The sequence below is a fragment of the Melitaea cinxia genome, chromosome 4, assembly GCF_905220565.1.
Source record: "Melitaea cinxia chromosome 4, ilMelCinx1.1, whole genome shotgun sequence".
Taxonomy (NCBI): domain Eukaryota; kingdom Metazoa; phylum Arthropoda; class Insecta; order Lepidoptera; family Nymphalidae; genus Melitaea; species Melitaea cinxia.
This window is the reverse complement of record NC_059397.1, coordinates 16,347,286-16,375,065: the sequence shown is the minus strand read 5'-3', so window position 1 is coordinate 16,375,065 and position 27,780 is coordinate 16,347,286. Positions and strand designations below refer to the sequence as shown.

Genomic DNA, 27,780 nt, shown 5'->3' with positions numbered 1-27,780 from the left:
CGTGTACGCGTGTTGCGTATAAATTATTTACTTTTGCATTTGATGCTCTTTCTTGGTATGAGATTTCTTTTATTAAGTGTAAATAATGTCACATATATATCGTAATCGTGCTGTGTGGCTACGGCACTAAAGAATTTAGCCACCCCCTCTCTTCCCGTGGGTGTCGTAAGAGGCGACTAAGGGATAACAAGGTTCCACAACCACCTTGGAACTTAAGAAGCCGACCGATGGCGGGATAACCATCCAACTGCTGGCTTTGAAATACACAGGCCGAAGCCGGGCAGCAGCGTCTTTGGTGCGACAAAGCCAGTACTGCGGTCACCAACCCGCCTGCCCAGCGTGGTGACTATGGGCAAAACAAAAATAGATAATAATATTCATGAGTTACTTAAATACATTCAAAATATTTAATATAAAGTGTAAGTTGATTAAAGCTCCGTACAATTATACGCAATACTTTATTCGATCAGTCAGTCTTTGAAACAGCGTGCAGCGCTTCGAAACCTCAACCCATTATTTGTTGAGGCCCTCTAGTCCTCAGAAAAATCACCGTCGTACAAACACACTCGACAATACAAACCAGTTCCTACAAACCGTTACATGGAAGTAATTTCTTAAACGCAGTCGCCGGTCACGCCAGACGAATCGAACGATCGAGAGATACTCACTCACCGGCTACCATTTACATACTGATGTTGTCAGGACGTAATGGCGGGAAATCAATAAAAGTGTCGTACGTTTGAAAATTGAACACCGTTGCTAATTCGCTTGGAATTTGTGGAATGCTTCACGCGTTCTGCCACCTTAGACTTTTAGCTTCCAGGCTATATTATATTCGATTTATAAATACTTTATTAATTTCTGCTATATTATGTATTAAATAATTATTTATTAGTATATATAATATGTATTAATTGTAAAATATATATACCAGGATCATTTGAATTACATGATTGTTAAGCTCAACGACATTTGGTAAATGTTTCAAACTTACATTCACTAACCCAAATAATATGAAACTAATTAATTATTAACATATACTTGTAATCGTATTTATGTATAAACTAATGTTATCTGTGTAATTAACATTAATATCTTATTCTGTATCAATATTTAAGTAATCATAAATAATATATGTATGTATATTGTTTTCGGTGGTGACATCGGCATCAACAGGTGGCCACTTGGTATCGGGTATGTTATTGTTTAATTTCTCATGCATAACTTTGTATAAACACCCTAAGGTTCCGTATTGCATGAGTCAACTGTGATTCAATTAAATACTTGAATCATCATTGAAAACTATGCATGATGCATGAAACCCTCCCCGAGACTCTCAATACTTAGAAAATGACCTAGTTAAGCAGTAATGCAGTTTAAATAGAACAGATACAAAGAAAAACTAGTGCGCGGAAATCAGAAGTAGAGGCACTACGTAGATCGCTTTCCTCGTACTAGATTCGTGCACGTGTGGATCACGGATTCATAGTCTGTCTAAAACTACGAAATATACAAAAAATTGTATTACTGCTGATATTTATGATGCATCCGTTTATGAACCAACAAATTGTGACGTGTTGGATGAACTAACAGTTTCATTTCACTATCTGTCACTTAATGTGCTAGTGGAAGCATTGACGACATTGCCTCAATACAAAAGACGCAAACTGCGTCGATTCTTCCACTAGTAGAAAGTGAAGGTAGATAGTGGAACTGACGATGGAATCAAATATGTATAGCATAGTTTACGACATCAACGAAATACTTTCGGTCATTTCCAATCAGCAACATAAAGTCAGCTTATTCAAAGAATGGCCTTAAATCTGTGTCATAGAATCGTTGTTGCTTGTCCGTGTTGATTGCAGCAATCTTGTGCCGAAATATATCAAGTACTACTATTGAATGTGAAAGCTTGTTCTGTGTATCAAATTGGACGACCAAATAGTTACCAGGAATATTATATTTATATTTTTATTTGCTGTGTATGTTGCAAATACTAACCTATAATGTGTTTCTGAATGCGTACAAGACCTTGCACTCACCACTTAAGAGACAGTAAGGACTGTCTCTCACTGAGAACTTTGTTGCTAGATCTATATTAAAGCATACCAATTATAAAACACTTAGGCTTACAGTAACAGAATAAACGTCATTTCTGTACAAGACCATTGAACTCATTTATTTAAACCGTAAAATGTTAATATTATTATTTAAACGAGCATCCAGTTCTGCAGCCTACTTTATAGTTGCTCTTAATTTGATCGAAATGGGAAATGTACTTTTGGTAGCGTCTGGAACGTTGTGTGAAGAATCACCTCCGCCATCGAAAAGGGAGGATTCTCCGACCAGACGGTTGTTGTGTCTGGCGGGCTAACGCCCCGACGGTTGTTGTCGGGTTCTTGTATACAAATATACTTAATCACTTTGAAAACTCTAATAGCGCGATGTAACATACGTCAGTTTTCTCTAATTACGTAGTTTGTAGTCGTTCGTATTTCGCGCGATAAATGTCGCCACATCCTTAAAACACTTTTTTTCAGTCAATTTGTCCACAATGGTTTTGTCCTCTAGCACGCGATAAGTATTTTGGAACGAAGTTCCTTACGGCAGGCTTAACATTTGGCTGGGCGACCGAATTGAGAAAAATGTGAGACTAAAACCGTAAGAAAAATATATAATAGGCAATGACGTAATATCAGTCACACAACTGTATAATATGACGTATGTAAAACCAAACTTATTTAACATTAACGCTATAAATGTTTGGCGTTTTTTGGTAAAATAATGAATTAAAATAGCTATCGTTGGGGTGTAGTGTCTATTTGTATATTTATTTATTTTTTAGAAGTCTCCTAAATGGTAAACAAATATGGCGTAAGTACGGAAGTCGACCACAGAAAATTAGATAGTGTAATAGTGACACAAAGAGCAAATGAATGAACAATACTAATAAGCCATAGATGAGAGTAAGATTCATTTTATATTCAAATATTGTTTAAATTTTTTCAAAAAATGATAATATATTGAATATTTTTGTTAATAATTAGTAGAGGTTACAGAATTATGAAAAAAATAAATAAGTAAATAATCGAGCATCTTTATAAAAGGTAAAATTATTTTATATTAAATGGGATAGCGTTAAAAGTGTTCAGGGTGAAATTGATATTCAGAAATATTCATAATATAAAATAAAACCTTTACAAAAAACACTACTATAAAAGACCAAACAACAAAATTAACTCAATTATCGAGTGTACCAACTTGAATCTATATCAAGATTGAAAACTTGGTCACCCGCCGCGAAACGATTCTTCTTATAGGCATTGTTATGCTAACAAGCGCTTTAATAAGAGCGTTACGTCTTTTCTGTATAAACGAGGACGTACATGCATCCGTACATATTACAAATATGTATCAACTAAGTTATTAATAGTAACAAAAAACCAGTTTTCGAAGATCTGTTAATGCAAGCATCAAGGAAACAGTGCTAAAGCTGCAATTCATTAAAATATGTTACCTTAAATATTTGCCTTTAAGTTTTTGTCGAAATAAATGATTTCATTCCATATTTAAACTTACATTTCAAACCATTTCTTCATCTTCTGTCTAGGAAGGTTTTTATAGACAATCACATCGAATTCTATTCTGTATAGTTATACACATGAAGAAATTAAAAACCTTTTTTGACTGACTGATTCTTTAAGTTTATTGGATTATTAATATTCAATACATAGTTATAGTTATAGACGCCGCGTTGGCGGAACGGTTACAGCCATGGATTGTATCTGTTGCGCTGGTGGTTGCGGGTTCGATCCCCGCACATGACAAACATTTGTATTGGCCATACAGGTGTTTGCCGTGGTCTGGGTGTTTGTGCAGTCCTTGTGGGTCTCCCCACCGTGCCTCGGAGAGTACGTTAAGCCGTCGGTCCCGGTTGTTATCATGTACACCTGATAGCGATCGTTACTCATAGTAGGGAATATATCCGCCAACCCGCATTGGAGCAGCGTGGTGGATTAAGCTCTGATCCTGTTCCTACATGGGGAAAGAGGCCTATGACCAGTAGTGGGATATTACAGGCTGAAACCTAATGCACAGTTATATAATATGATTAAAGTATACAATGAGAGAACTAGTGCTCGCTTCAAGTCCAGCAACCAAAATGAATCCTCCTGTCTCCTTACCAACAAATTATGCCCACCTAACGTACCAGCTTATCAACGAATCCGATTGCTTTATATTAATTTAGTTGCCAGATTCTTACAATATTTAATACTAAAATTAAAAATAAACATAAGTTTTAATGAAATAATACAATATTTTTATCGTAAATTACAATCAAATTAATAAAAATCACAACATACATAAATAAACCCTACTTCAACAATAAGAGTACAAGTAAATACATAAAGCCGTATGTCTAGTTTGTATATCGCAGAAATCTCATAGTTATGAGATCACAAAAACATGCCATGCGTGCAGCCTAGCGATGGCCTAGTTATAAGAATAGCACTTATGCTGCTAGGTGCAATAGAGTGTACTCCTAGTGTAGCTCCTTTTTTAGGTCAACTTTTCAGATTAGGTACTACGCTAATGGAAAACACATATTGAAAATTATTCTTTCCAGCTAACAATACACGTACCTGTTGCAGCTTTTCTAATGTTCAAATAAAGTCATATTTCATTATATAGGCTATATTAAAACAGCTTTCAATTAGCAACTAGAATAGATAATTTCGCTAATGTCTCGTAAAATAGACAGGGAGGAGATTCATCGATGCGGTCAACTATAGAGTTGATATATTGTAAATATCTAGTAAAGGTAACTATTATTGTCTATTTATATAGATATTATTCTTATTGTTTACGTCTTCTGGCCACTGGTATAGTTTCTGCCTGAAAAACAGCGTTTTTGTCAACAAATGCTTGCTGTCAAAAACAATGTTGAGGCAGAAACCTAGTTGGTCTTTTCTTTCCTTTTGCCTTTTTTTTATTGCTACCTATCCTTTTGTTCATTGTATCTACTCTTTTATGTTTCTATTATTATTATTAAATATTTTTATTTTATTTTTTACTTTTCCATACTTAATTTTAATAAATTGTAAACCAAAAAAGGGCAATAATAAAGTTTTCTTTCTTTCTTTCATTCTTTCTTTAAATCAGATATGAAATGTCAGAAAAGTTTTCATACGAGCAAATCTACAGGTGATTTCCAAAAGGTCAAATGCCTTCACGTTGCCATTGGACATTGTAACTCAAGATGTGACAGTAATATCAGACTCGACTAAAGTTACTGTAACCGATACGTGTAGGAAGGATACTATCCGCTTCTGTTACCGGTCGTATTCTTTTAATTTCTAGTCAGGTAGTATTAAATTAACATAGCATTGTGGATTGCTTTTTATCGCGATCGAATGATGAATTATCAAGATTTCATCTTAAATGCTATCCTTATTACGTTTATGTTTTAAAATGTAACTGTCGTTATTCTACGACAGTAACAGTTGGGCAGACTTCGTTCTGTCAAAAGTTAATAGTAAAAATTAGAAATTTTTTTTTTCTTTTTTCGTATTAAAACCTTCCTTGAGCCTTATGGAACATATAAAAAAAAATAGTTGAATTGGTCGAGCGATTCTCGAGTTATGCGCTTAGCAACATTCATTTTTATTGACATAGATAAGGTATATATTTTATTTCTACTGTACTACTACTATTAATTTAAAAAAAAAAACTCAAAATAAATAAACAGTATTTATTGTATATATGAAAAATTAAAATAAATTTATTTTTTGTAATTTTCAATCTGCTCAAATTACGTAACTCCCGTTCTCATTGCAGACCAGAAATACTTGAAACACGGCTTAATAAACCTCGCTGTATCTTTACTATATTCGGAAATGTCAGACGAAGAAAGAAAAAATCCGATTTCACGTTCCTCCCCTCGACCGTTCGTTGACCTGATTGATTTATTCGGAAAAAAATATTCACGAAAAAAAAATATAACAATTGAGAGCGAAATGAGATTAAATCCGGAGTGATTTGAATAAATCATGATCCGTGAACTTGATTTTAAGACGACTCGTGTAGTCAAGTATTTCCGTGATTTGACAATGTTATTTGTTAATTTATTTAGGAATTCGAATCTCATCCGATTCGAAAATTTGATGTCACTGCTCATCGTGCCTTTACTCGGCTCTTTCGAATAAATAAATAAACTTATTTTACTCTTTAATACTGGTATAGCGTAAATTTCACAAAACTATTTTGTTATTTATGATAACATCTACGCTCAGTAGCACCTACAGACTTTCGAAGTTCATAACAAAAAATATGTCAAGATTATTTTTTTTTTTTTGAACATTATCACCAAGTACCAGGTAAATAAGTAATGATCAACAAAATTGAGATCTATACATAGAGAGATATACATTACAATATTATAAAGCTGAAGACTTTTTTTTTATTTGCGCTGATGCTGAAAACATCTTATTATTTTGCATGGATGAAGACTATACGCTATTTAGTATTTTAGTGAGTTTTATTCACAAATTACGCGTCTAAAACCGCGGTGCACAACTAGTTGAGATATATAACAAGTCATTGGACACATATATTATTTAAAATTAAAAATGACTATAAAAATTCCGACAGAGCACAAGAGTTGGTGACGTAGTGGTTTTCAATACAACTTTTAAAACCCAGTTAATGATCGATGCTGTGACCCAGATCCTAATGTTATGTTTAATTTTTACTTATTAGTGGACCATTTCACAAGCACAATTATTAACCAGCCTTAAAGTGTTGTTTTAATCAAAATAATATTTAAAAAAACAGGTATAATAATTTGTAATAAAGTTTTTTAAGTACAATAAAAAATAATCACTATGAGAAGAAGAATTTATAGATGTACAAAAAAAAGCAAAATTAATATTAAATTAAAGAAAATAAATCACCTAACATCGTTGTACACATTATAGGCTATATAAAATAGTCTACATATATTTAAATACACAAAAAAAAAAATATACTTAACACATCACGTCTCCATAACAAACCATAAACATACCCTCTCAGTATATATTCGCCGTGGGAACGCGACACAGGCTCAGTAGTGCACAAGTAATTATTAACTTGCATAATGTTTTTTCTGAGTAATGTAACATTAATTAGTAAGCAGGTAAGTGCTGTATCGCGCACGTGGGAGGAAAGACGGAATAATAATGTTACGAAAGGTGACCGCAACTAGAATTCTATTGTAGTTCGACTTGTTTAGTTTGAGACTATTCGGTCCGACAAAGAAATACAATGAGAAGCATAGCTACGAAAGTAACATACTCATGTATGTAACTATGTGTTTATTTCGTTGTAGATTATTCAAATCAAAGGAAGCTAGCAGTTAGTTACGTGTATCAATTGTGGAATAGTTCTGAATCAGGAAGTTAATTTCTTATTGTCTTTCATAGATTATGTACGACAGATTCCGTCATTTTATAATAATAACATACTTATTTTTAATCAACTTCGAAAAAGGATGAGGTTATCACTTGGACTGTATTTTCTTATATGTTATTCTTATTAAGTCTTCTTACTGGGTTTTACAGATTTCGGTGATCCTTTTTTTAATCGAAAGGTCGAGATCAAGATCTGATGAGTGCTTTTTGAGCTATCTCTAATAATGCACATTTACTTGACTATTTTTCCGTCTACGTACGTTGTATTAGTGGTCCATGTAAATAAAGTAGCCGTTTTTTTTTCATTTGCAAGCAAAAACAATTAGCTAATCTATTTTTCAGCCATCAGTCTAGTATATCTAGTATTAAAAGACAATGAAATATCGAGATCGTTCTCCAGTAGGTAAACACTCCACTTTTAGGGCTTTAATAGGATAAATACTCTGTACCCATAACATCCTTGTTATTGCTATAAATCAATATTACTTGTTACAAACAGTAACACTTATAGTCACCTAAAGTCGTTTCGTTATGCGACGTACATAAAATTATTTTTCAATAATTTTCTTCTTACGACTTAATGGATATAAACTAAATTATTTCCTTTTTGAATATTTTGTAAGCTGTATATCGTGTTCAATAAGACGTAACATCAGAAAGGGAAGCCGAAGTTACGCGAAAGCAATTTCGCTTGAATGGATTTAATTCTGAGATTTTTTTTTTATGAACGCTTAAAAGATGCGACGAAAATAGGCTCGTACCGAAATGATCTCGAAATATGTTTCGTTTTAGTCGTTTTATCAACATATGTAGATTGATGTTTATATGAGCTAAACAAATAATTATTTTTGTGTGCTTAACAACTTTTTGAATTCTTCTATAGTTCCTTGAACTTGAGAAACTTGTGCCTGAGAACGGAATTGGAAACAGGAAAGACACAAACAGACAAAAGCACAGTATACGATGGACACTATTCAGACACACTTGGATACGATTCAGTCTATAACACCCCACTGCTGGATATACGCCTCTTTCTAAACATAGGAGAAGGATCGGAACTTAATCCACCACGCTGCTCCACTGCAGTTTGCGGATATATCATAATATATTATAGCGAATGTATTGATGACACAAACGGGAATTACAGCTTAACGTCTTCTCCGAGGCGCTGTTGGGAAGATAGACATCCAAACCGAATAGAAATATTTGTTAATACAAATATCCGCCGGTGTGAAGGTGACGTGGCACATGCACCATTAAACCAAAACGCTTGTTACCGATACTTGTATACAGACTCTAAAAGATAACGTTTGAGAGAGGATGTTAGTAATCGGAGACTATCTTAAATTCTTAGTAACTGACAGCAGACAAAAGATATACAAAACAATTTCAATGCAACCCGCGGAATGCAAATTGATTATATTATGTAATCTTTTAGTCCAAACATCTGAAGAACAGCAAGCGAACTTTATAGATAATAATAATAACAATAATGTTTACAATAATTTAAATTACAAAAACAAAAAAAAGTACACAAGGCGGCCTTATCGCATTAAGCAATCAAGTAGATATTTAAATGTAATATATATAATAACGTTTAAATCTAATATTCTTTGTACCTAACGAAAATTAAACAAGTAAACATTAATTATTGATTATTTGATTTAATAATTTAGAATTGCTTTCCTTCACGCATTTCCTGCCAACCCCTGTTTTATTCACCCCTGCGTTTACCTGCCTACATCAATACTTCGTATTCAAAATTTATCCTCAATATTTATTATTCATTAAGCAATTATTACTCTGCAATAATCGGATTTAGCTTTTGAATGTGTCGAATTATAAGCGGATAATTTAAAAAAAAAATATTTTTATTAATCTGCTGATGTTCTTTCTATTTAAATCTTGTGGTTTTTTTTTTGCAATTAAATAAGTATATAAACTTAGTTTATACGTGTTGAATGTACAAATCAGTACAGTGTAAAACTAATTCATTTTTAAATATTAAGTATGTGTATTTATTTAAGTGGTATAAATACATTCACTGGTAATAATTTTAAGTATAATAAATTAAAGTATGTACATATTCATAACGCTTCAGCCTGCAATATCCCAATGCTGGGCATAGGTCTCTTTCCCCATGTAGGAGAAAAAGAGATTAATCCACCACGCTGCTCCAATTCGGGAATGGGTGGATATTTTCCCTACTATGAGTAACGATCGCTATCAGGTGTACATGATAACAACCGGGACCAACGGCTACATGTGCTCTCCGAGGCACGGTGGGGAGGCCCACGAGAACTGCACTAACACCCAGACCACGGCAAACATCATACGCCATACATGGCCAATACAAATGTTTGTCATTGCCAGCGCAACAGCCACAAACCAGTGCTGTGACCGTTACGACAATGCGGCGACATATTCATCTACGTATATCTATATAAATAAATGAAATGGACGTATATAATTATAATGTAAATTTGACCTGCGGTCACCAACCCGCCTGCCCAGCGTGGTGACTAAGGCCAAAACACATAACTTGTGGAGGCCTATGTCCAGCAGTAGACTGCGATAGGCTGAAGTGATGAAATTTGCATTGGATTTTTTTCGCAAAACTTATACCAAAAAAAAAATAGAATCCTATTCGCTTATGTGTGGCACTTAGGCTATCGTTACAAGGGATTGTGCACAAATTTTTAGATTAAGTAATATAATAATTATGAAATTAGTTGTTAAAATTTATTCATGTAATCATTTAATACAACATTATATTTAGTAATATCTCCTTTTGAAAAAACCCGAAAGCAGAATCTTATAAATTATAATCATAAAAAGTAGGTATACTTGTTTTCATTATCTTGCGTAAAATATAAAATTGCATCATAGATTAGTCAGAATAAACCGATGTAGTCATCTCCGGTCGAACAGGTTGTTTGAAGATGAAATGACATGGAAATTGTATAAAATGCAAACCTAATGAAACGTTTATGGCTCTATAACCTTCAGAAACCGCATCAATTGATGGTAATTTATACCGGATTGGCCAATTGGTTATGACAACGACCGCAGACATTAAACTTGATCGGAAAGGATATAAAAATATAAAAAAGTGGTTAAGTCCAAGACTTCTACACTTAGAATTTAATACCATTGCAATATTGAAAAAAAAAATCACATTGTTACAATCGAGTTGTAAGAAAACGTCAAATTATATAAATATTTCTTGTATATTTAGCTTTATTTTGTTTTAAAATATAAATACTTATTTGTGTATCTATTATAATTTATAGGTGGTAGCTTCACCTTTGGAGTCGTCACGTGACCATGGTTGCTGTAGAGTATCCGAAACGTCGGGTATCAAAAAAATTTAATGAACCGTGATAAAATCCAAAAAAGATATTCATTATATAATTAAAAAAAATATTATTATTATGCTTTTGAATCGTTTAATTTTTTAACATACAATATCTCTAACAATATACTAAAAACTATGATAGATTGACGGACATCAGAACTTTAGTAATATTGTATTATTTGTTTTTAGATACCTTACAACAAAAATGTATAACGCAACAAAATATTTCGAAGAAACATTTTTACAGCATTAATATCTCAGAAATGATTCTGGAGTAATAACTGCACACCTACATGGTAAGATGGCCCAGTGAATGTACGAAAGATGACATAAATGATAAAAATATTCGAAATAACACTGCTTCGGTAAACTCCACTGGTACATATCAACTGCTGATTAGCAGAATTTGTCTTGTGTATAGTAAAGGAAAATATTAAAAATCCTGATAAATTCTCAGATATGATTTAATATATTACCTTTGCCAAACTGTGGGATATATTGCAGACTTTACAGTACAATTTTTATTTAAAAATTGTAATCAAAATCTAGATGGTGGCTTACTAAGTACGTGAAATCTTAATGTATAAAATTTTCCTGTTGTTTCCAACTTCGTTCGCGCGGAAATTGTTACGTATGTGTACTGACTAACACTTTTGTAAATAAATATACTACGTCCTAGAAAGTGCACATTTTCCGAGGTAAAAACTAACCTTTTACTATACGAAATTATATTATAACTTATTTTTGTGTCAAATTTCAATAAAATCTTTTTAGACGTTCTTACGTGATTGATTAACAAATATGCTCTTAAACTTTTTAGATGTAATAGTCGTGAGAGCATTGTCTCGTTTCTATCGATAAAAATGAATAAAACAAAAATCACTATACCCCACAGCTATATACATAGATTAAGTAATGAATTGTGCCTAGAATAACAAACTTCCATTATACGACTCAACGTGTCTCAAATCCTGTGCGTAGTTTATCCAATATCAGTAATTATATCCCGTACGTGTGTTTATGTAGTGAATCAGACATAAGATAATAACTATATTACTAATCATTCTATATGGAATCCTCTTATTAGTATTGCTTTGTTTTATTATTCCTTGTGAGATAAAATTACGTAATTTCTTGTTCATTTTGACTTCTAATTATTTCGTCCTAATTGAACTATATTAAAATATGAGCATATTAGTTATGTGTATTATTAATCATACAATGTTACATTTTAAAATGTCAAACCATCAATCAGTCTTATATCCGTGCTGTATTTTTAATTTATACGTTTAAATTACGCCACTTGTATGCCATTTTGTAAGTTTTATCTACTTCAGTTTTATATAATTAATTAGCAATTAACATATTGCTTTGCTGAATATGTATCAAGTACCTTGACCGCGATAATCTAAGGGTGTGTAGGCTTGAGCCAGCCTACTTTAGCGTTGGTTATGAGGAAATTTGAAAAAAATCTGAATAAAAAAATTACTAAACATTTTGTCGTAGTTATTTATATGTGTGTAAACTCTGAAATAAATATGTGTCAATTACATTATTATACCAGATAACTATTGACGACTTCAACAATACTACTTAGGTATATGTACCAAAGCTGAAAAGTCAATTCTCATCGCTACTCCTGTTATCATCATAACACTCGTTTCATTTTACGATCGGTAATAAATTCCAATTATTTTACACGTTTTAATTCGATACAACGTATTTTACCTGCGGCGTGAAGGATAAAAAACTAGTACGGTTGTCGATATCTTTATTGCACTTACGTAATTCCAGTAAATACGTACGTTTAAATTTTAACGACTTATAATTCTATCATACTTTTTGAATAAATATTAAATATATTATACATTTTAGTTACCAGGTACAATAGACGTGATATAACAAAAGGAGTGAACTCAAGGGCACCCAATGGGATGAAACGCATCGGGAATCCGGGAAAATAACACAAAAATAAATGCTCAGAAAGAATATTTTTTAGTAGTGAAATCGAACACAACAACGCACTCACTATTTCTATTTCATATAAAGTAATAAAAGCGGAATACTTATCAGATAAAATTACAGTCAGATTATAAGCCACATAGAGCTGGAATTTTGCACTTCTGTAGACGTTTATATTTTAAACCCACCCATATATGAAGATCATATTATCACATAGGATTACATTCGTACCGCTGGTCAAACATCTTCCAAGGCTAATTCGTAACCGTCTTTATCTCCTGCGCCATAATTGAAACGTCAGACTTGCGTGTGTGCGTAATTGAAATTTGCTCCCGAACAACGCTTGAAGCCTTTTATAGTTGCATTCTTACATTATAATTGCATGAAGATTCTGTCACGATATGATACATGACGGAAATAAATTATTTCTTCGTCGCGGAGCTGATGTTATTATGATTGCGTTTAATGTACAGCGGTGAAAATGTTGAAGTACCCTCGTTCTGATATTTAACGAAGATTAAAACCGCTTCATTTCTAATTACGATCCTTAAAGCGATGGATAATAATTTTGACTTGAAAATAACTTACGAATGAATAGGCTTGTCGCTGTAGTAACTACCGTCAGTAAAAGAAACAATGGGTGTAAGTTTAAGGTGGGCGCAAAGCAGAAACTAATAAATCAATATAAATAATATTCAATCAATCACATACAAACACACTGCAGCTAGACTCTATACAATAATGTTATTAAACTCTTTCTTATTTCATTATACACCCCTACTAATATTATGTGTGAAAGTAATTTTTTTTTTTATGTCACTGGGTCGGCAAACAAGCATACGGCTCACCTGATGGTAAGCGATTACCGTAGCTTATAGACGCCTGCAACACCAAAAGCATCGCAAGCGCTTTGCCGACCCAATCCCCAATCCCCCCAGGAGCTCTGGTCACCTTACTCACCAACAGGAACACAATACTGCTTGAAAACAGTATTATTTCGCTGTGATCTTCTGTAAGATCGAGGTACTACCCCAGTCGGGCCGCTCCATATTTTGAGCAGGAAATTCCTGCTGTAAAACTAGAAAAAATTCAATGCGAGCGAAGCCGCGGGAAAAAGCTAGTAATATATAAGTTTCTCAAAGTCAGGTAACATATATTAACACTGTATTGGTCCACATAACTCTTCATAAAGCTGAATAAATATTTGAATCTAAAACAGTTATGAAGCCGCTTGAAAGAACCAAGCGAAGCTATTACACGTTTGCGTATAATTTTTTTACGTAATCAACTTTCTTACAAAGCTTGACGACTCAAAATTGAAGAATCGAGTAAAAATATTAGTGTTTGATCAAAGTTTTAAACGCAGTCTCCGTTACAGCAAACACCTATTCAACCTCGTCGATTGTTGATTTAACTTGTTTTCTAACATTCTTTGGAAATTAAATACTTTTTTGGTATTCGTCGGTTTTCTGGCAGATAGCTTGTGTAAATAGTAGTACAGTTGTAAAACTGTTGTTTAGAGTATACATTTGAAATGCCATCAACGTATACCAACATTTTTTTTACGAGAATTAAAAAGAAATTTGTCTTAAACGTAAAGTTGTTTTCGTAGAAAAAGCTAAAATTTTATAAACTATATGTTCTATGTTTTTAATTAAAAAATATTGACACTTAGTGTTTATTATCTTAATTTTTTTGTATTCTATCTTTTCATTCACACCAAACAACACACACTCATTGCGGATGTTACTGCGTTGGACCTCTAGTTAATTTCACAAAAACAAAAAGCTTGTAGTGTTAATTGAAGGACAAATTAAAACAAATATAGTTGATACAATATTTTTTAATGAGTAACCGAGTACCGCTCACGCCTCCGTGTACCGGATTAAAAGATTTCGGTGCGAGCAGATAAATCCTTTTGAGTATATAATGTGCCGTGTGCAGAGTTTAATATAATACGGCAGAGAATAGTAAATAGGTAAATATGTACTTTCATGAAGGTGAAATAACTGTAAATTGCCGGCATATATATTTTAGCTTAATATATAAAAATGTTTATAAGCATTAGAAATATGATTTGAAAGAGTAACATTAGAACAAACAGGCATCGAGGGAGTCTTATTATGATGGTAGATTGCAAGATGGCAACTAAACTGACAAGAAGTTTTTTATTCAAATGAAGGTAAATCAAAGTAAAATATCTAGGTACTAATATCGTCTAAATTTTTAAACTTTTTTAATATAATATCAAAAATCGACCAATCCAGCGGCGATCGAACCTGCATCTGCATCGATCGATACGATTCCTCTAAATTATTAGTATTTTTTTTTCGCGTGGAAATGCTTTTACTCACCCTGCCGACGAGGCCGGCAGCAGTGTGGGACTCCTGACTAACCCAGACTAGCCACTACAACACAGCGGTGCCCTCATCGCCATAGCGGGGCGCCACGGGATCGCTTTCGCATGCTACCGCGAAGCCCCGACGGTTGGCCCGCCATGTGCGGGCCCGCCTTCGTCCATAGAGCGCCCACGGACACTGTGAGCGCGCTATCAGCCCGGCGGTGAGTCGGAGGAATAGTGGTGCCCTTCTCCCACTCTATTGCGAAGGGTGAAGGAGCGCATAACGGCGTCTCCTTCCCCCTGATCGTCTCCTGCGATGCGAATTGGCGTGAGCGTCAACCTCGCGCTTTCGCGCCGCAGCCTCCTTTAACGCCATGACCTCCTCGCAGAAGAAGGTTACGGTCGACCAGCACCTCTAGCGACAGATCTTCGCCTATTATGGCCACCAGGACGCAGCGCCCCAAGCGAACAGTCCTTGAGGGTGTGACGCGCCGTATCACTTGGCTCACCATACGCGTGAGGTGGGCCAGTGTGGGCCAGGCAGTGGTTACCTCCCTACCCGCAGTATATTTGACCCAACAGTAGGCAATTTGAATATTACTACCTTAACCTTGAATAATTATTTCTTTATAGCTGACATTAAATTAGATTATAAATATTATAGTATAAAGATTATTAAGAGTTTTTAATAAAAATTGCTTTGTTAGTTACTACTACTACTTTTCAATTAAGTAACATTACGATGGCAGGTTCACTCGTATTTAGCACTGACCAAGCACATAGATTGTGCCAGACGAAATTTCCCTAGAGTCTGCCGTGTTACGCTAACACTAGCCCGATAGAATTTACCGGGTGACCCAGTGTTGAAACGATTTATATTAGCCTTAATTAAATTCAACCAGAATACAGCGCGTTTACTAATTTCGTGATCTTATATATCCTGATTAATGTGGGTTTTAATACGGGGCGCGATGTATAATTATTAGAGCACCTAAGCCTACAAATTTAGTTAAACGTACATTTAGTTATAGTATATTTTGGAGTAGCAAGGCTATATTTATTATTATTATATATTTGTCACTGTTCGTGGATTTTTTTATGTTGTGTACAATGAAATTCTTAAAATGTACAAAAATAGCAAGATACACTAATAATTCTAATTCAATCATAAAGACCAAAAAAATTCTTCAGTTTATGACTATTATCATACCAAAATTCTGAACAGCATAACCGGAATTAATTTTATGGTTTTATTTTTCTTTCTTTTATGTTTTGTTAACATAAATTACAAATTACAAACTTTTCTTGTCAACCGCAATGTATTTTTCGGTACATGACAGATAGGCGGTAGCCCTCCAAAATCCAAGGATGCTAAAATTAATATTAGTGCATTTACCGGACAAAAAACTTTATTGTAATAAAAATAAAATTGAATCAAAATTGTATAAGTTGTATGATACATTAGCTACAGACTGTTTCATTTTTTTCAGTTTTTTTTTAAAAAACAACAGGAAAGTTATGTTGATAACATAATATGGTGATGTCGAAATTTTTATGCAAGCGAAATCACAGGCTAGTATAGTATAAAATGGCTTGAGATATTTTAGAAAGGCGCTCAATATATCTTGAATTTTTATTCGAATACTATAGAGGAACTCAATCATTGAAAGCCCCTCAACGTTTGAGTGACGTCTGACCCTGAACTTGTCAAGCGACACTATTAGCGAGGGACAGTTATTGACGTCAAAGCTTCGAAGGTAATGCACAATGTAAGCCACCCAACATTTGAGCGCCGTGGAAATATTCTCAAGGTGACCCGTGATGGATTGGATTAATGGGACAATTCGTTGATTTATAGACTTTTTTATATCGAATATCGAAGCTGTAATAAAAATGAGTTACTATGAAATATTATTACATGCTTATAATCGTAGTTTGCAATGTAGGCAGGGAAGAAAAGTAAAAGTAGTATGCTAACTTGAGTTCCTAGCTGGTGCTATTTATATTATTTTTTTAATATATTTGACACGTATCGGTAATCGAGCCCTTTTTCATTTAAAGTTTATTAAATATTTACACTAACCGCCTTTTAACTATACCGCCAACCCGCATTGGAGCAGCGTGGTGGATTAAGCTCCGATCCTTCTCCTACACGGGGAAAGAGGCCTATGCCCAGTAGTGGGATATTACAGGCTGAAACGTAAATATTTACACTACAGCCTTATTACTTCAGTGACAGCGATAAGAGCCCTTTGTTACCCGACTACAAGCCAACAGGAGGCTTATAATTTTAGCAGTCTATGTATGTATGTTCATCTTTTCGCCCATATCGACTAATCTACTCGTCATATTTAGAATAATTAGGTATCATTAGAAGCGTCTTAATTGTCCGCTGTTTATAGGCTATAATTGTCACAGTATATTGAATGTGGCGCCCTCTATAGGATTTAAAATGACGTACTATTTTTTTTTGTCGTAGTCAAAAATGAACTCCTGGATATTGGGGAAAGAAAATTTGAATTTCATATCGGAACTTATCGAAACTCGTCAGCGATTAATGTTCAAATGCTTTTTATAATTGGTCTAGTAAACGCTTTTTAACGACATAAAGTAATATCAATTCCTTAGCACTTCTTAGTTATCACTATATACGAGTATAATAAAATGTAAATAAATTGTGCGCAAGGAAATCAATTCCAACTTATTTATCGATAAAAAATTTAAACTTCTATGATTTATATAGAACTTTAACGAAGTTAAATTGAAAAATACGTCTTCCACGGTTTTTATCATTAAATCCTAGTTACCTACAAATGCCATCCTACAAATCCTAGTTACCTATAAAATGATAAGAAGTTATGCAAAAGTTTTCCAATTACTCGTCTTTATATTAAAGTATGAGAAAAATCTGTAATTACTTTTTTAAATTAAGTAAATATTAAGAACACTAACGACTTAATATTACACTTTGACATATTGTACAACGGAAACATGGTGTAGGTAGGTCTGCTATCCTGTCTGCAGTAGGTCCTCTATGTGGCGGAAATCCCACGATCTCGCACTAAACGATTTGCTTCCTCGTTCCTAATACGCACCGCAAAAATTTGGAATGCCCTTCCGGCTTCCGTTTTCCAACAAACTATAACTTGGGTATCTTTAAATCAAGAGTGAATAGGCATCTTCTAGGCAAGCGCGCACCACCTTAGGCTGCATCTTCACTTGCCTTCAGGTGAGATCGCAGTCAAGCGCTAGTCTACATATTTAAAAAAAAAACTTTCCCAAATTACTAGAGCAATTTAATTTAAAATAACAAAATATTTATTTCCTGATAATAAACATGATATATTGCCAATTACAATTTAATTTAATTGTTACTAATAACTTTTCTAAAGCTATATAGTTCCGATATTATTACAAATTGGCAACACCTACCATTAAATGTTTTCGTATTAGACGCCTCCAGTACGCCTTAAGGTCACATTCGTTAGATCTCAGAGCGAACTTGTTTTAAATGTAACACATTAAATTATTGAATATTATAAAACAATCTATACCCGTAACTTCGTTCACGATTGCCGTTACAGTAGCTTAAGATGTATTACTGAAACCAGCTTAAGACGAGTCGTACGTTTAAAGATTTCTATGCATTGCAAGTTTCAAGTTATTTAGACGTGTCAACTGGGGTTTATGATGTCTGCGCGAGATTTTTCATAAGTTAGACATATTAACAATTGCATCACGATATATTTATAATAATACTAGCTGTGCCCGCGGCTTCGCCCGCGTTGAAATCAGTTTGTCACAAAGTTTTCCCAGCAAACTTCCAGTGAAACTCTCATCAAAATCGGCTTTGCCGTTCCGTAAGCCTTCCCCTTGAAGCCCTCTCTCCATTTGTGAAACCGCATGAAAATCCGTTAAGTAGATTTTGAGAGAATCGGTCACATACGCTTTTGGGAACTTTGTTTTATAATACACTAACTGTTGTCCGCGACTACGTCCGCGTGGTTATTAAGATATGCATTACTATTAAGATGCTTAACGCAAATTATTTTTTTATTTCAGTCACTTGAAATGCTTATCACTCTGAGTAACTTTTTCAAAGGCACAATTTAGTATAATTTAATAGTTATTTTTATAAAACCTCTCTATACACCACATTTTTAGTTTTATTTTCAGGCTGCAGTATGAATAACCTATCAGGCGAACTTGTTGCTACTGTATATGTTTCATACAAACTATCAACCCCAATTAAACCCCCTTAGCGACGAAATATCGCAAAATCCGTTCTTAGCGGACGTCTACTAACTATAATCTACCTCCCTGCCAAATTTCATCTTTGTCCATCTTGGATGGATGGACCATCCAGCGGTTTTTGAGTTCTCGTGATGTCAATCAGTGACCTTTCTCTTTTATATATATAGATTACGATGTATTATTTGGACACTTCCTCGCCATCTATAGAGCATACATTTTAAATTTCAAGTCTCTTACCTTAATAACATATGACTTTCAAATAAACTTGCAACCCCCGTTTTATCCCCTTATGGATCGAGTTTCGTAAAATCCGTTCTCAGCGGATGTTTACGCCCTATAAGGAACCTATCTGCAAAATTTCAAGTTTGTAGCTGTTATAGTTTCAGAGATTTCGTGATGATTGAGTCAACCTACCATACCCCATTTTAACCCCAAAAGGGAGTTGATTTCTAAAGATACATTATTTGAACACCTTCTCAACATCTATAGAGCATACATTTTAAATTTCAAGTCTCTTACTTCAAAAACATAGGACTTTCATACAAACTTCCAATCCCCGTTTTATCACCTTAGGGGTCGAGTTTCATAAAATTCGTTCTTAGCAAATGTATATGCCCTATAAGGAACCTACTTGCCAATTTTCAAATTTGTAGCTGTTATAGTTTCGGAGACTTCGTGATGAGTAAGTCAACCTACCATCCCCCGTTTTAACCCCAAAACGGAGTTGATTTCTAAATATACATTATTTGGACACCTTTTCACCATCTATAGAGCATACATTTTAAATTTCAAGTCTTCCTCCAAAAACATAGGACTTTCATACAAACTTCCAACCCTCGTTTTATTCCCTTAGGGGTAGAGTTTCATAAAATTCGTTCTTAGCAAATGTATACGCCCTATAAGAAACGTACCTGCCAAATTTCAAGTTTCTAGGTATTATAGTTTCGGAGATTTCGTGATGAGTGAATCAACCTACCATCCCCCGTTTTAACCCCAAAACGGAGTTGATTTCTAAATATACATTATTTGGACACCTTTTCACCATCTATAGTGCATACATTTTAAATTTCAAGTCTCTTACTTCAAAAACATAGGACTTTCATACAAACTTCCAAACCCCGTTTTACCCCCTTAGGGGTCGAGTTTTGTAAAACCCGTTCTTAGCGAATGTCTACGCCCTATAAGAAGCCTATCTGCCAAATTTCAAGTTTGTAGGTGTTATAGTTTCGGAGATTTCGTGATGAGTGAGTAAACCTACTATCCCCCGTTTTAACCCCAAAATGGAGTTGGTTTCTAAAGATTCATTATTTGAACACCTTCTCATCATCTATAAGGTATACATTTTAAATTTCAAGTCTCTTACTTCAAAAACATGGGACTTTCATACAAACTTCCAACCCCCTTTTTACCCCCTTAAGGGTCGAATTTTGTAAAATTCGTTCTTAGCGGATGTCTACGCCCTATAAGGAGCCTTTCTGCCAAATTTCAAGTTTGTAACTGTTATAGTTTCGGAGATTTCGTGATCAGTGAGCCGACCTACTATCCCCCGTTTTAACCCAAAAAGGGGTTGATTTCTAAAGATACATTATTTGGACACCTTTTCATCATCTATCTATTAGAGCTTACATTTTAAATTTCAAGTCTCTTACGTCAAAAACATGGGACTCTCATACAAACTTCCAACCCCCATTTTACCCCCTTAGGGGTTGAGTTTCATAAAATCCGTTCTTAGCGGATGTCTACGTCCTATAAGGAGCCTACTTTCCAAATTTCAAGTTTGTAGGTGTTATAGTTTCGGAGATTTCGTGATGAATGACCTTTCGCGTTTATATATATTATAGATTATGTATATACACAAGAATAGCAATTGTTTTGATATAAATAGTAATCATTGCAGTATAAACACGAGAAGGAATAACAAAATTGTAAGTTGCACAAAGTAAACGCATCTCTTTTTTGGCTTATGGTATTCACATATTATATAATAAAATTGTGCAAACGATTTTGCAATTGTCTGAGAATAAAGCAAGCAATTGCTTTAAAAAGAAATTGTAGTATTACCAGATAGTATTTAAAATAACCTTTCTACCGAAAAATAATTAATCAAATCGGATTACGAGTGAATGAATTATCAGATTTTGTTTTTATCGCTTCTCCCTGGGGTTTGGTCCCGAATTTTGGACAGTGTCGTGTTCTCATAGAATAAAATTTAATGGATTTAAAGCTCAAATATCAACTGCTATAAAACCATGTCAATATATTTTTTCTGTAGATAGCGTGTTGGTTGTGAAAGAAATATGACGAACCCAAAGAAGTGGAAGATTAATAAGAAATTTAAATTATAATATAAATAAACGCAAAACCTCGAACTTATGTTTATAAAAATATACATATACATATACTATATATTTATAAAAATGTGTTTGTTTTAATTAAAATGTCAGTTCAAATCTGTTATATAATTATAATAATAACACACACAGTTCAAGCTAACAATTTGATCGTAACGACCTTGCCGACGAATTATTTTATCATAATAAACTCATTATGCACTTGCACGTGTGAAATTGTTTCTTTGTTATTACTTGGTCGAAATCTACATTCCGAATCGGTGGAAGCTTGACTTTTAAAAGTAATTTAAATTTTAATTATTAACGTGAACTGGGGTCAAAACCTGGAGTAGTGGGACTGGGGAAGTACCTCGACCTTACAGAAAATACAAAAATAAATCTATTCCTAGACGTAGTGTCATAAAACAAACACCAGATTTTAAATAAGAACTCCAGAAACAACTGGTAAAACCGCATTCAACTATATGCACCAGCCCGTGGTGCAGGAAAACACACCGACAAATAATTCCTAGATTTTTATATAATACTAGCTGACCCCGCAAACGTTGTTTTGTCATATAACTTAGGGGAATGAAAAATAGGTGATGGCCGATTCTCAGACCTACCCGATATGCACACAAAATTTCATAATATTTTATTAACCCTCTTACCCCCCCCCCCCATATAACTTAGGGGTATGAAAAATAGATGTTGTTCGATTTTCAGACCTACCCGATATGCACACAAAATTTCATGAGAATCGGTCAAGCCGTTTCGGGGGAGCGTTTAGCTACAAACACCACGACACGAGAATTTTAAATATTAGATATAAAATTGCTTCTAATAATCTCAATAATATCAATATATTATTATCATAGTTAAAGACAAACTTCTACAAATATTTTGTTAGAATTCATCACGCTATCGCAAAGAACTGTAGCAAAGCGATCTTAGGAATGAATTCATTGGTCATAGATATTACACGGTTCCGTGACGAAGCGAAATCATGAAGAATGAACTGGTTTTTTTTTCTCTTTTTTATTTTCAACTTTACAAAAATATATGGAATAGAAATATTTTAAAATATTTATTTTGTTTAATATTTACTTAGAGTTTACTAAATTGTATGCCGCGTGGTGTCGGCCGAGTAGAATAGCACCACACCCCTTTCTTCCCGTGGAGGTCGTAATAGGCGACTGAGGGATAAACCTGGCTCAAAATCATCAGGGTCCTGGAGAAGGAAAACTTCATTTGAAACCCGGAATGGGATCTCTATCAAGAATTCGTGGCATAGCTCTAAAATGCGAAAGACTCCTGCAGCCGAACTGGCTCCACACGTATCGACTTGTCGTTCCTGTGTGCCTAGCCAGTGAGGTCCAGAGGGTGGCGCAGAGCTTAGGCAACTCTGCGTTTTCCTGAAGAGTATCCTAGGCGACACAGTGTCTGTCTGACACTGTCTAAATCGTCTCCAATAGACGGACTAAGGCCAATGATGATGATTTAATTATACATAGGTGTCATTAAAACCATCAACTAATGTAATAAATATAGTAAGTTGTATTTTTTTTTCTTTTTTGTATTGAAGAAAGATATTTCTGTAATAATCTTGCTCAAATTATGAAGATTGGCAGAGGAGAGGGATCTGGAGGAAAGGGATCTGGAGGAGAGATTGGAGGAGGAGATCACTTGCTATAAGGTGGACCATATGTTTTTTTTAAATAAATAAATAGCAGTAAAATAAAATAATGAAATAAAATAAAAATAAAAATCTAAAACAAAGTTAGTAACAGGCCCCTAAAAATTTGTCGAACCTTCTATATTTTGATGCCCTAACATTTATATGCATTTATACTAGATTTTGAACTTGAATTTATTTCTCATTTAACATTCCATATTCAAATAACCAGTTTGTTTTCCGGTATTAAAAACTCTGACTTCATCTCAAGATAAAGAGAATTAATTACAATTTTAATCAATAAATAGTTTTCGTTTTTATTGCTGATAAACTTAAAATCGAATGTTAGAATTACGTAAAGAATAATTCGTGAATTTCTCGTCTCCAACCGCAGATTTTCAAACTTTTTTCCAACTTAAATAGGATTGTTTTCGCTTAAGCTTTGTGATTGTGTCAAGACGAATCACAATGAAGAGGTGTTCTCCGGTGACACTTCACAAAGTCACATTAACTTTTTAAGGCTTTTCATCAAGTTTTAATTGATTTCTCATGAACAGAATTATGTTTAAACTATTGGCATATGAAGTCAATTACAGAAATTATTATATTAATGTGAGTACCTATTGCCAAATGATTTTTCTTTCACGCTCCGTAGCGTTGTGGCCTCGGTGTTATTCTCCGATACTATATTTTTTGCGATCATGTAAGACATCGCTGATTGCAGGGGGCCGCTTGGTTATCTTGGCCGGTAACGTAGGTTGGGGAATTGTTTACGGAAGAAAGGGACTATTTCTTGCACAAAAAAAAAATAACACAAATATGTAGGTAATAGCGTATGCCGTTTTACCGCCGATTAGAAAAAAACTAATAGAGGAATAACCTTATTAGTTTTATTGAAACTTTTCACATACTAATTAAAAAATCTTCGCATCAACAAAACCCACTCAAGTAAATCTAGTAAGATCTAGATTAGAGTGAATCGACGGGTCATCGTCGTGATGCGACTACAGCCGCGGGCTGAATCGTACCTGGTCACGAATCAAACCTAGATCCAGCGATACAAGGACTAAACACCTAATTATATAGGATAGCAACTAGATAATTACTAGCTTTGATCAGATTTGTAATAATCATACTCTAGTTCAGCATCGTATACGATTTGTATGACTTTGTTGGTGCTTCTGATGTTTGAAGTGTTACGATTATCTAGCTTAAGCTGACTAACTCAGCTTTGAAATAAGGTAACACAAAGGATTGTTGATTGACATTAGAATAACTGAAGAAGATTTAATCACGTATTTCAAAAAATGTGTAATATTATTTGTAACGACGGTAGGGAGTAATTCAACTAAAATAGCATCTTAAGTAACATCTAAGTGAGGAAAATAGATAAAGTTCTTTCATAACAAAATTCCGAAAAAAAAACTCTTAAAGCAGTTTTTAAAATCTTATTACTGTCTTATATACTTTGTAATGGTTGTAAAAAATTTAATTAATCAAAGTAAGTAGCTTAAAGGTCTATATATTTTATAAGGGTATATATATTCTAAGATCCATCTAGCCTTGTTAAAATTATTTGAAGGCTGAAAGCCATTTTCAGTATGGATAAATCATTAAAAAAATTACGTAGAGCATTTTTACCTTAACTTAATTGTCTTTTACACTTTAATTATCATAAATAGTTAAAACATCTGCCAAAAAATGTTCTTTCCAATAAAATCTCTAAAACCCTTTTGAGACAAATTTCATTAAAGTGTTTTTACAATTCACTGACCTGTAGTAGAAGATAATTCTAAAGAACTGTCAGTTTAAATAAGAAGTCACCTAAATCAAAGCTAAAATGACCTCTAGAATCTGGAAATCAATAAAATCTGTTTCGAAATTGAACAAAGCCGTACTCTTGGTGAAGTTTCAGCTTTTATTACAACGGACGGATACGCTCAGTCTCCCGGGAGTCTGAAACTCGATTTGCATCCCATGCATTCTAAACAAAGCGAGTAAGTAATATGGCTAAAAATCTCTCACCATATTGCTCTTTTGTGTAAATAAGTCAGTTTTGACTAGAAAAGCGCAGTTTTTTTAATGTGTTTGAAATTTTCCAACTACTGAACAATAATTTTATATCTTCAAGAATTTTTGAGAATTGATGTTGTAATTGAATACACTATTTTACCTAATCAAAGTAAAACTTTTATATTTCAAGTCTTTACCTATGAAAAAAAATATATATATTTAAATATCAATCTATAAATTGACGGTAGTAGGTACATAATTAAAAAAAAATTATTAAAAGAATTTAGTATTTATAGGACAAGGTGATCAACACGTTTTACACTTTCATGTTTACGATATGATATTAAGCAATTTCTTTAAATTCTGTAAAATTATTATAATTTCACTTTTTTTTTCATAATGAGTAAGCCGATCAGTGTCTAGATAACCCTGAACCCCTAAATATTAAAAATAGTGTAATACTGAAATATTTTTTTAGTGTGAAAACTTTTACACTGACCTTATTACAAACTGTCATAATTACCTCAATATAAACTTAGTTTAATAATAATTTTTATCTATTATACAACGCAGTAGCACGTGCGACGTTACACAAGACAACCGGCGTGATTTGAATCGGCACCTGGCCGAGGAAACTCGCAATTTTCGCTCCGATAATACCTTTTGTTCAAATCACGTTCATAATTATGAAACAATACGAATTTTATGTCGGAATTTGTACAGTAAAAAGATTAGTGCCTATTATTTGAATGTCCTTGTTTTATATGTTAAATTATCTTCTTTTTATTTATAATTAGGCGTTCCTTGTAATTTTGTCCCTGTTGTTACGATACTTACTTAGCAGACAAAAGTTTTGTTTTCGCTTAACGAACCTTTTAGAAGAAATTTTTAATTGTATATTACTGATAAAAAAAAAATTAAAACAACTTTAAACATCAATTGAATTAAATTACTATTGTTCTTAGAAATGTTTACACGCAAGATATACATCTGTATTCTTAAATAATGGTCTATTGTTTAAAATCATTTTACTCTCAAAAGCATTTGTAATTAGAATTACGGTGACATTACTACGTGGGTGACATCGCGGGCACAACTGTGCTATAAATATTTTCGCCACAAGTATTCAAATGTAACGTGTTCAATTTTACTATTAATCCAACATACAAACACATTCACTAACTAGCTGCGGACGCTACAGTACCGTAGCTAACTGTTCACGACGCATTCGTTCTCAATACTGACTATATATATACACATGTATGTATTTATCTAAATGTATCTGTGTTTATGAAAATTCCACAACACATTTCACACTTTTCAAACTATAGGATGACCGCACCCATTTTTTTTTTATTTCCACTTCTCCAAAGAAAGTTTATATAAAATGGAAAATTAATATATAATTGTCCAAAGAATCGGGAAATTTCAGAATCGATATCGATTTTTTGAATGACAGTTCGCACTCTTCAAATGTCGCATCACAGCTGCATTGTTATATTCATAGATGCATGGAATATTCATGACAGGACAGCGTCTGTTGGGTCAACTAGTATCAATTTAAATCAAACTCACATTATGAAACCAAACTAACTTCTATATTATACATACGTTATATCGATAATAATTAATAACGAACAATAAAAGAATAATCCAATTTGATGCATCGGTTCAGCAGGTTTGCATTTTAGCGAATCATTTTTATTTATAGATTAATCAAACTCAATATCGCTCAAAATATAAAATTAATAAATAAATTAATTAATTAATAAAATTTATTTTTATTTTCAAGTATCAGTTGTATCACGAAATCGGATTACCGATCAAATATTACTGTATTGCGTCATTTGACGTCAAGAGGGAAATATATTGACCTACATACAAAGTTGAATAAATGTAAGTAAACCAGCTTAACCAATATTCTGCACATGTGTACCACGCCTAACTCTCTCACGGTTTGTCTTCAGACTAAAGCCGTTTCATATCTGAGTGTATTAATCTATATTTTTTATCGTAATGTTTAGTTTTTGTTTTGTATTATAGCCATGCATCGATAATAAAATGTCACCATTAATTACTATTTGACTATATAAATAACTAGCTGAGCTTCGCGGCTTCACCCGCTTAATTTCCGATCCCAAGGGAGTTTTTGGATAAAATAACTATAATTAACTGAGGTAGGGCACAGCAGGAATTTCCTGCTCAAAATATGGAGCAGCCCGACTGGGGTAGTACCTCGACCTTACAGAAGATCACAGCAAAATAATACTGTTTTCAAGCAGTATTGTGTTCCTGTTGGTGAGTAAGGTGACCAGAGCTCCTGGGGATTGGGTCGGCAACGCGGTTGCAATGCTTCTGGTGTTGCAGGCGTCTATAAGCTACGGTAATCGCTTACC

General features: G+C 33.7%; 1 protein-coding gene across 1 annotated transcript in view; it reads left to right on the top strand.

The window, feature by feature from the left end:
• The window catches only part of LOC123670434 (SH3 and multiple ankyrin repeat domains protein 3), a 117,237-nt gene that overhangs the window by 6,295 nt on the left and 83,162 nt on the right, over window positions 1-27,780 (top strand). Inside the window, exon 2 of the mRNA XM_045603929.1 lies at window positions 1,177-1,194. Coding sequence (XP_045459885.1) covers window positions 1,177-1,194 — 18 coding nt within the window. The remainder of the gene's footprint in view (window positions 1-1,176; window positions 1,195-27,780) is intronic.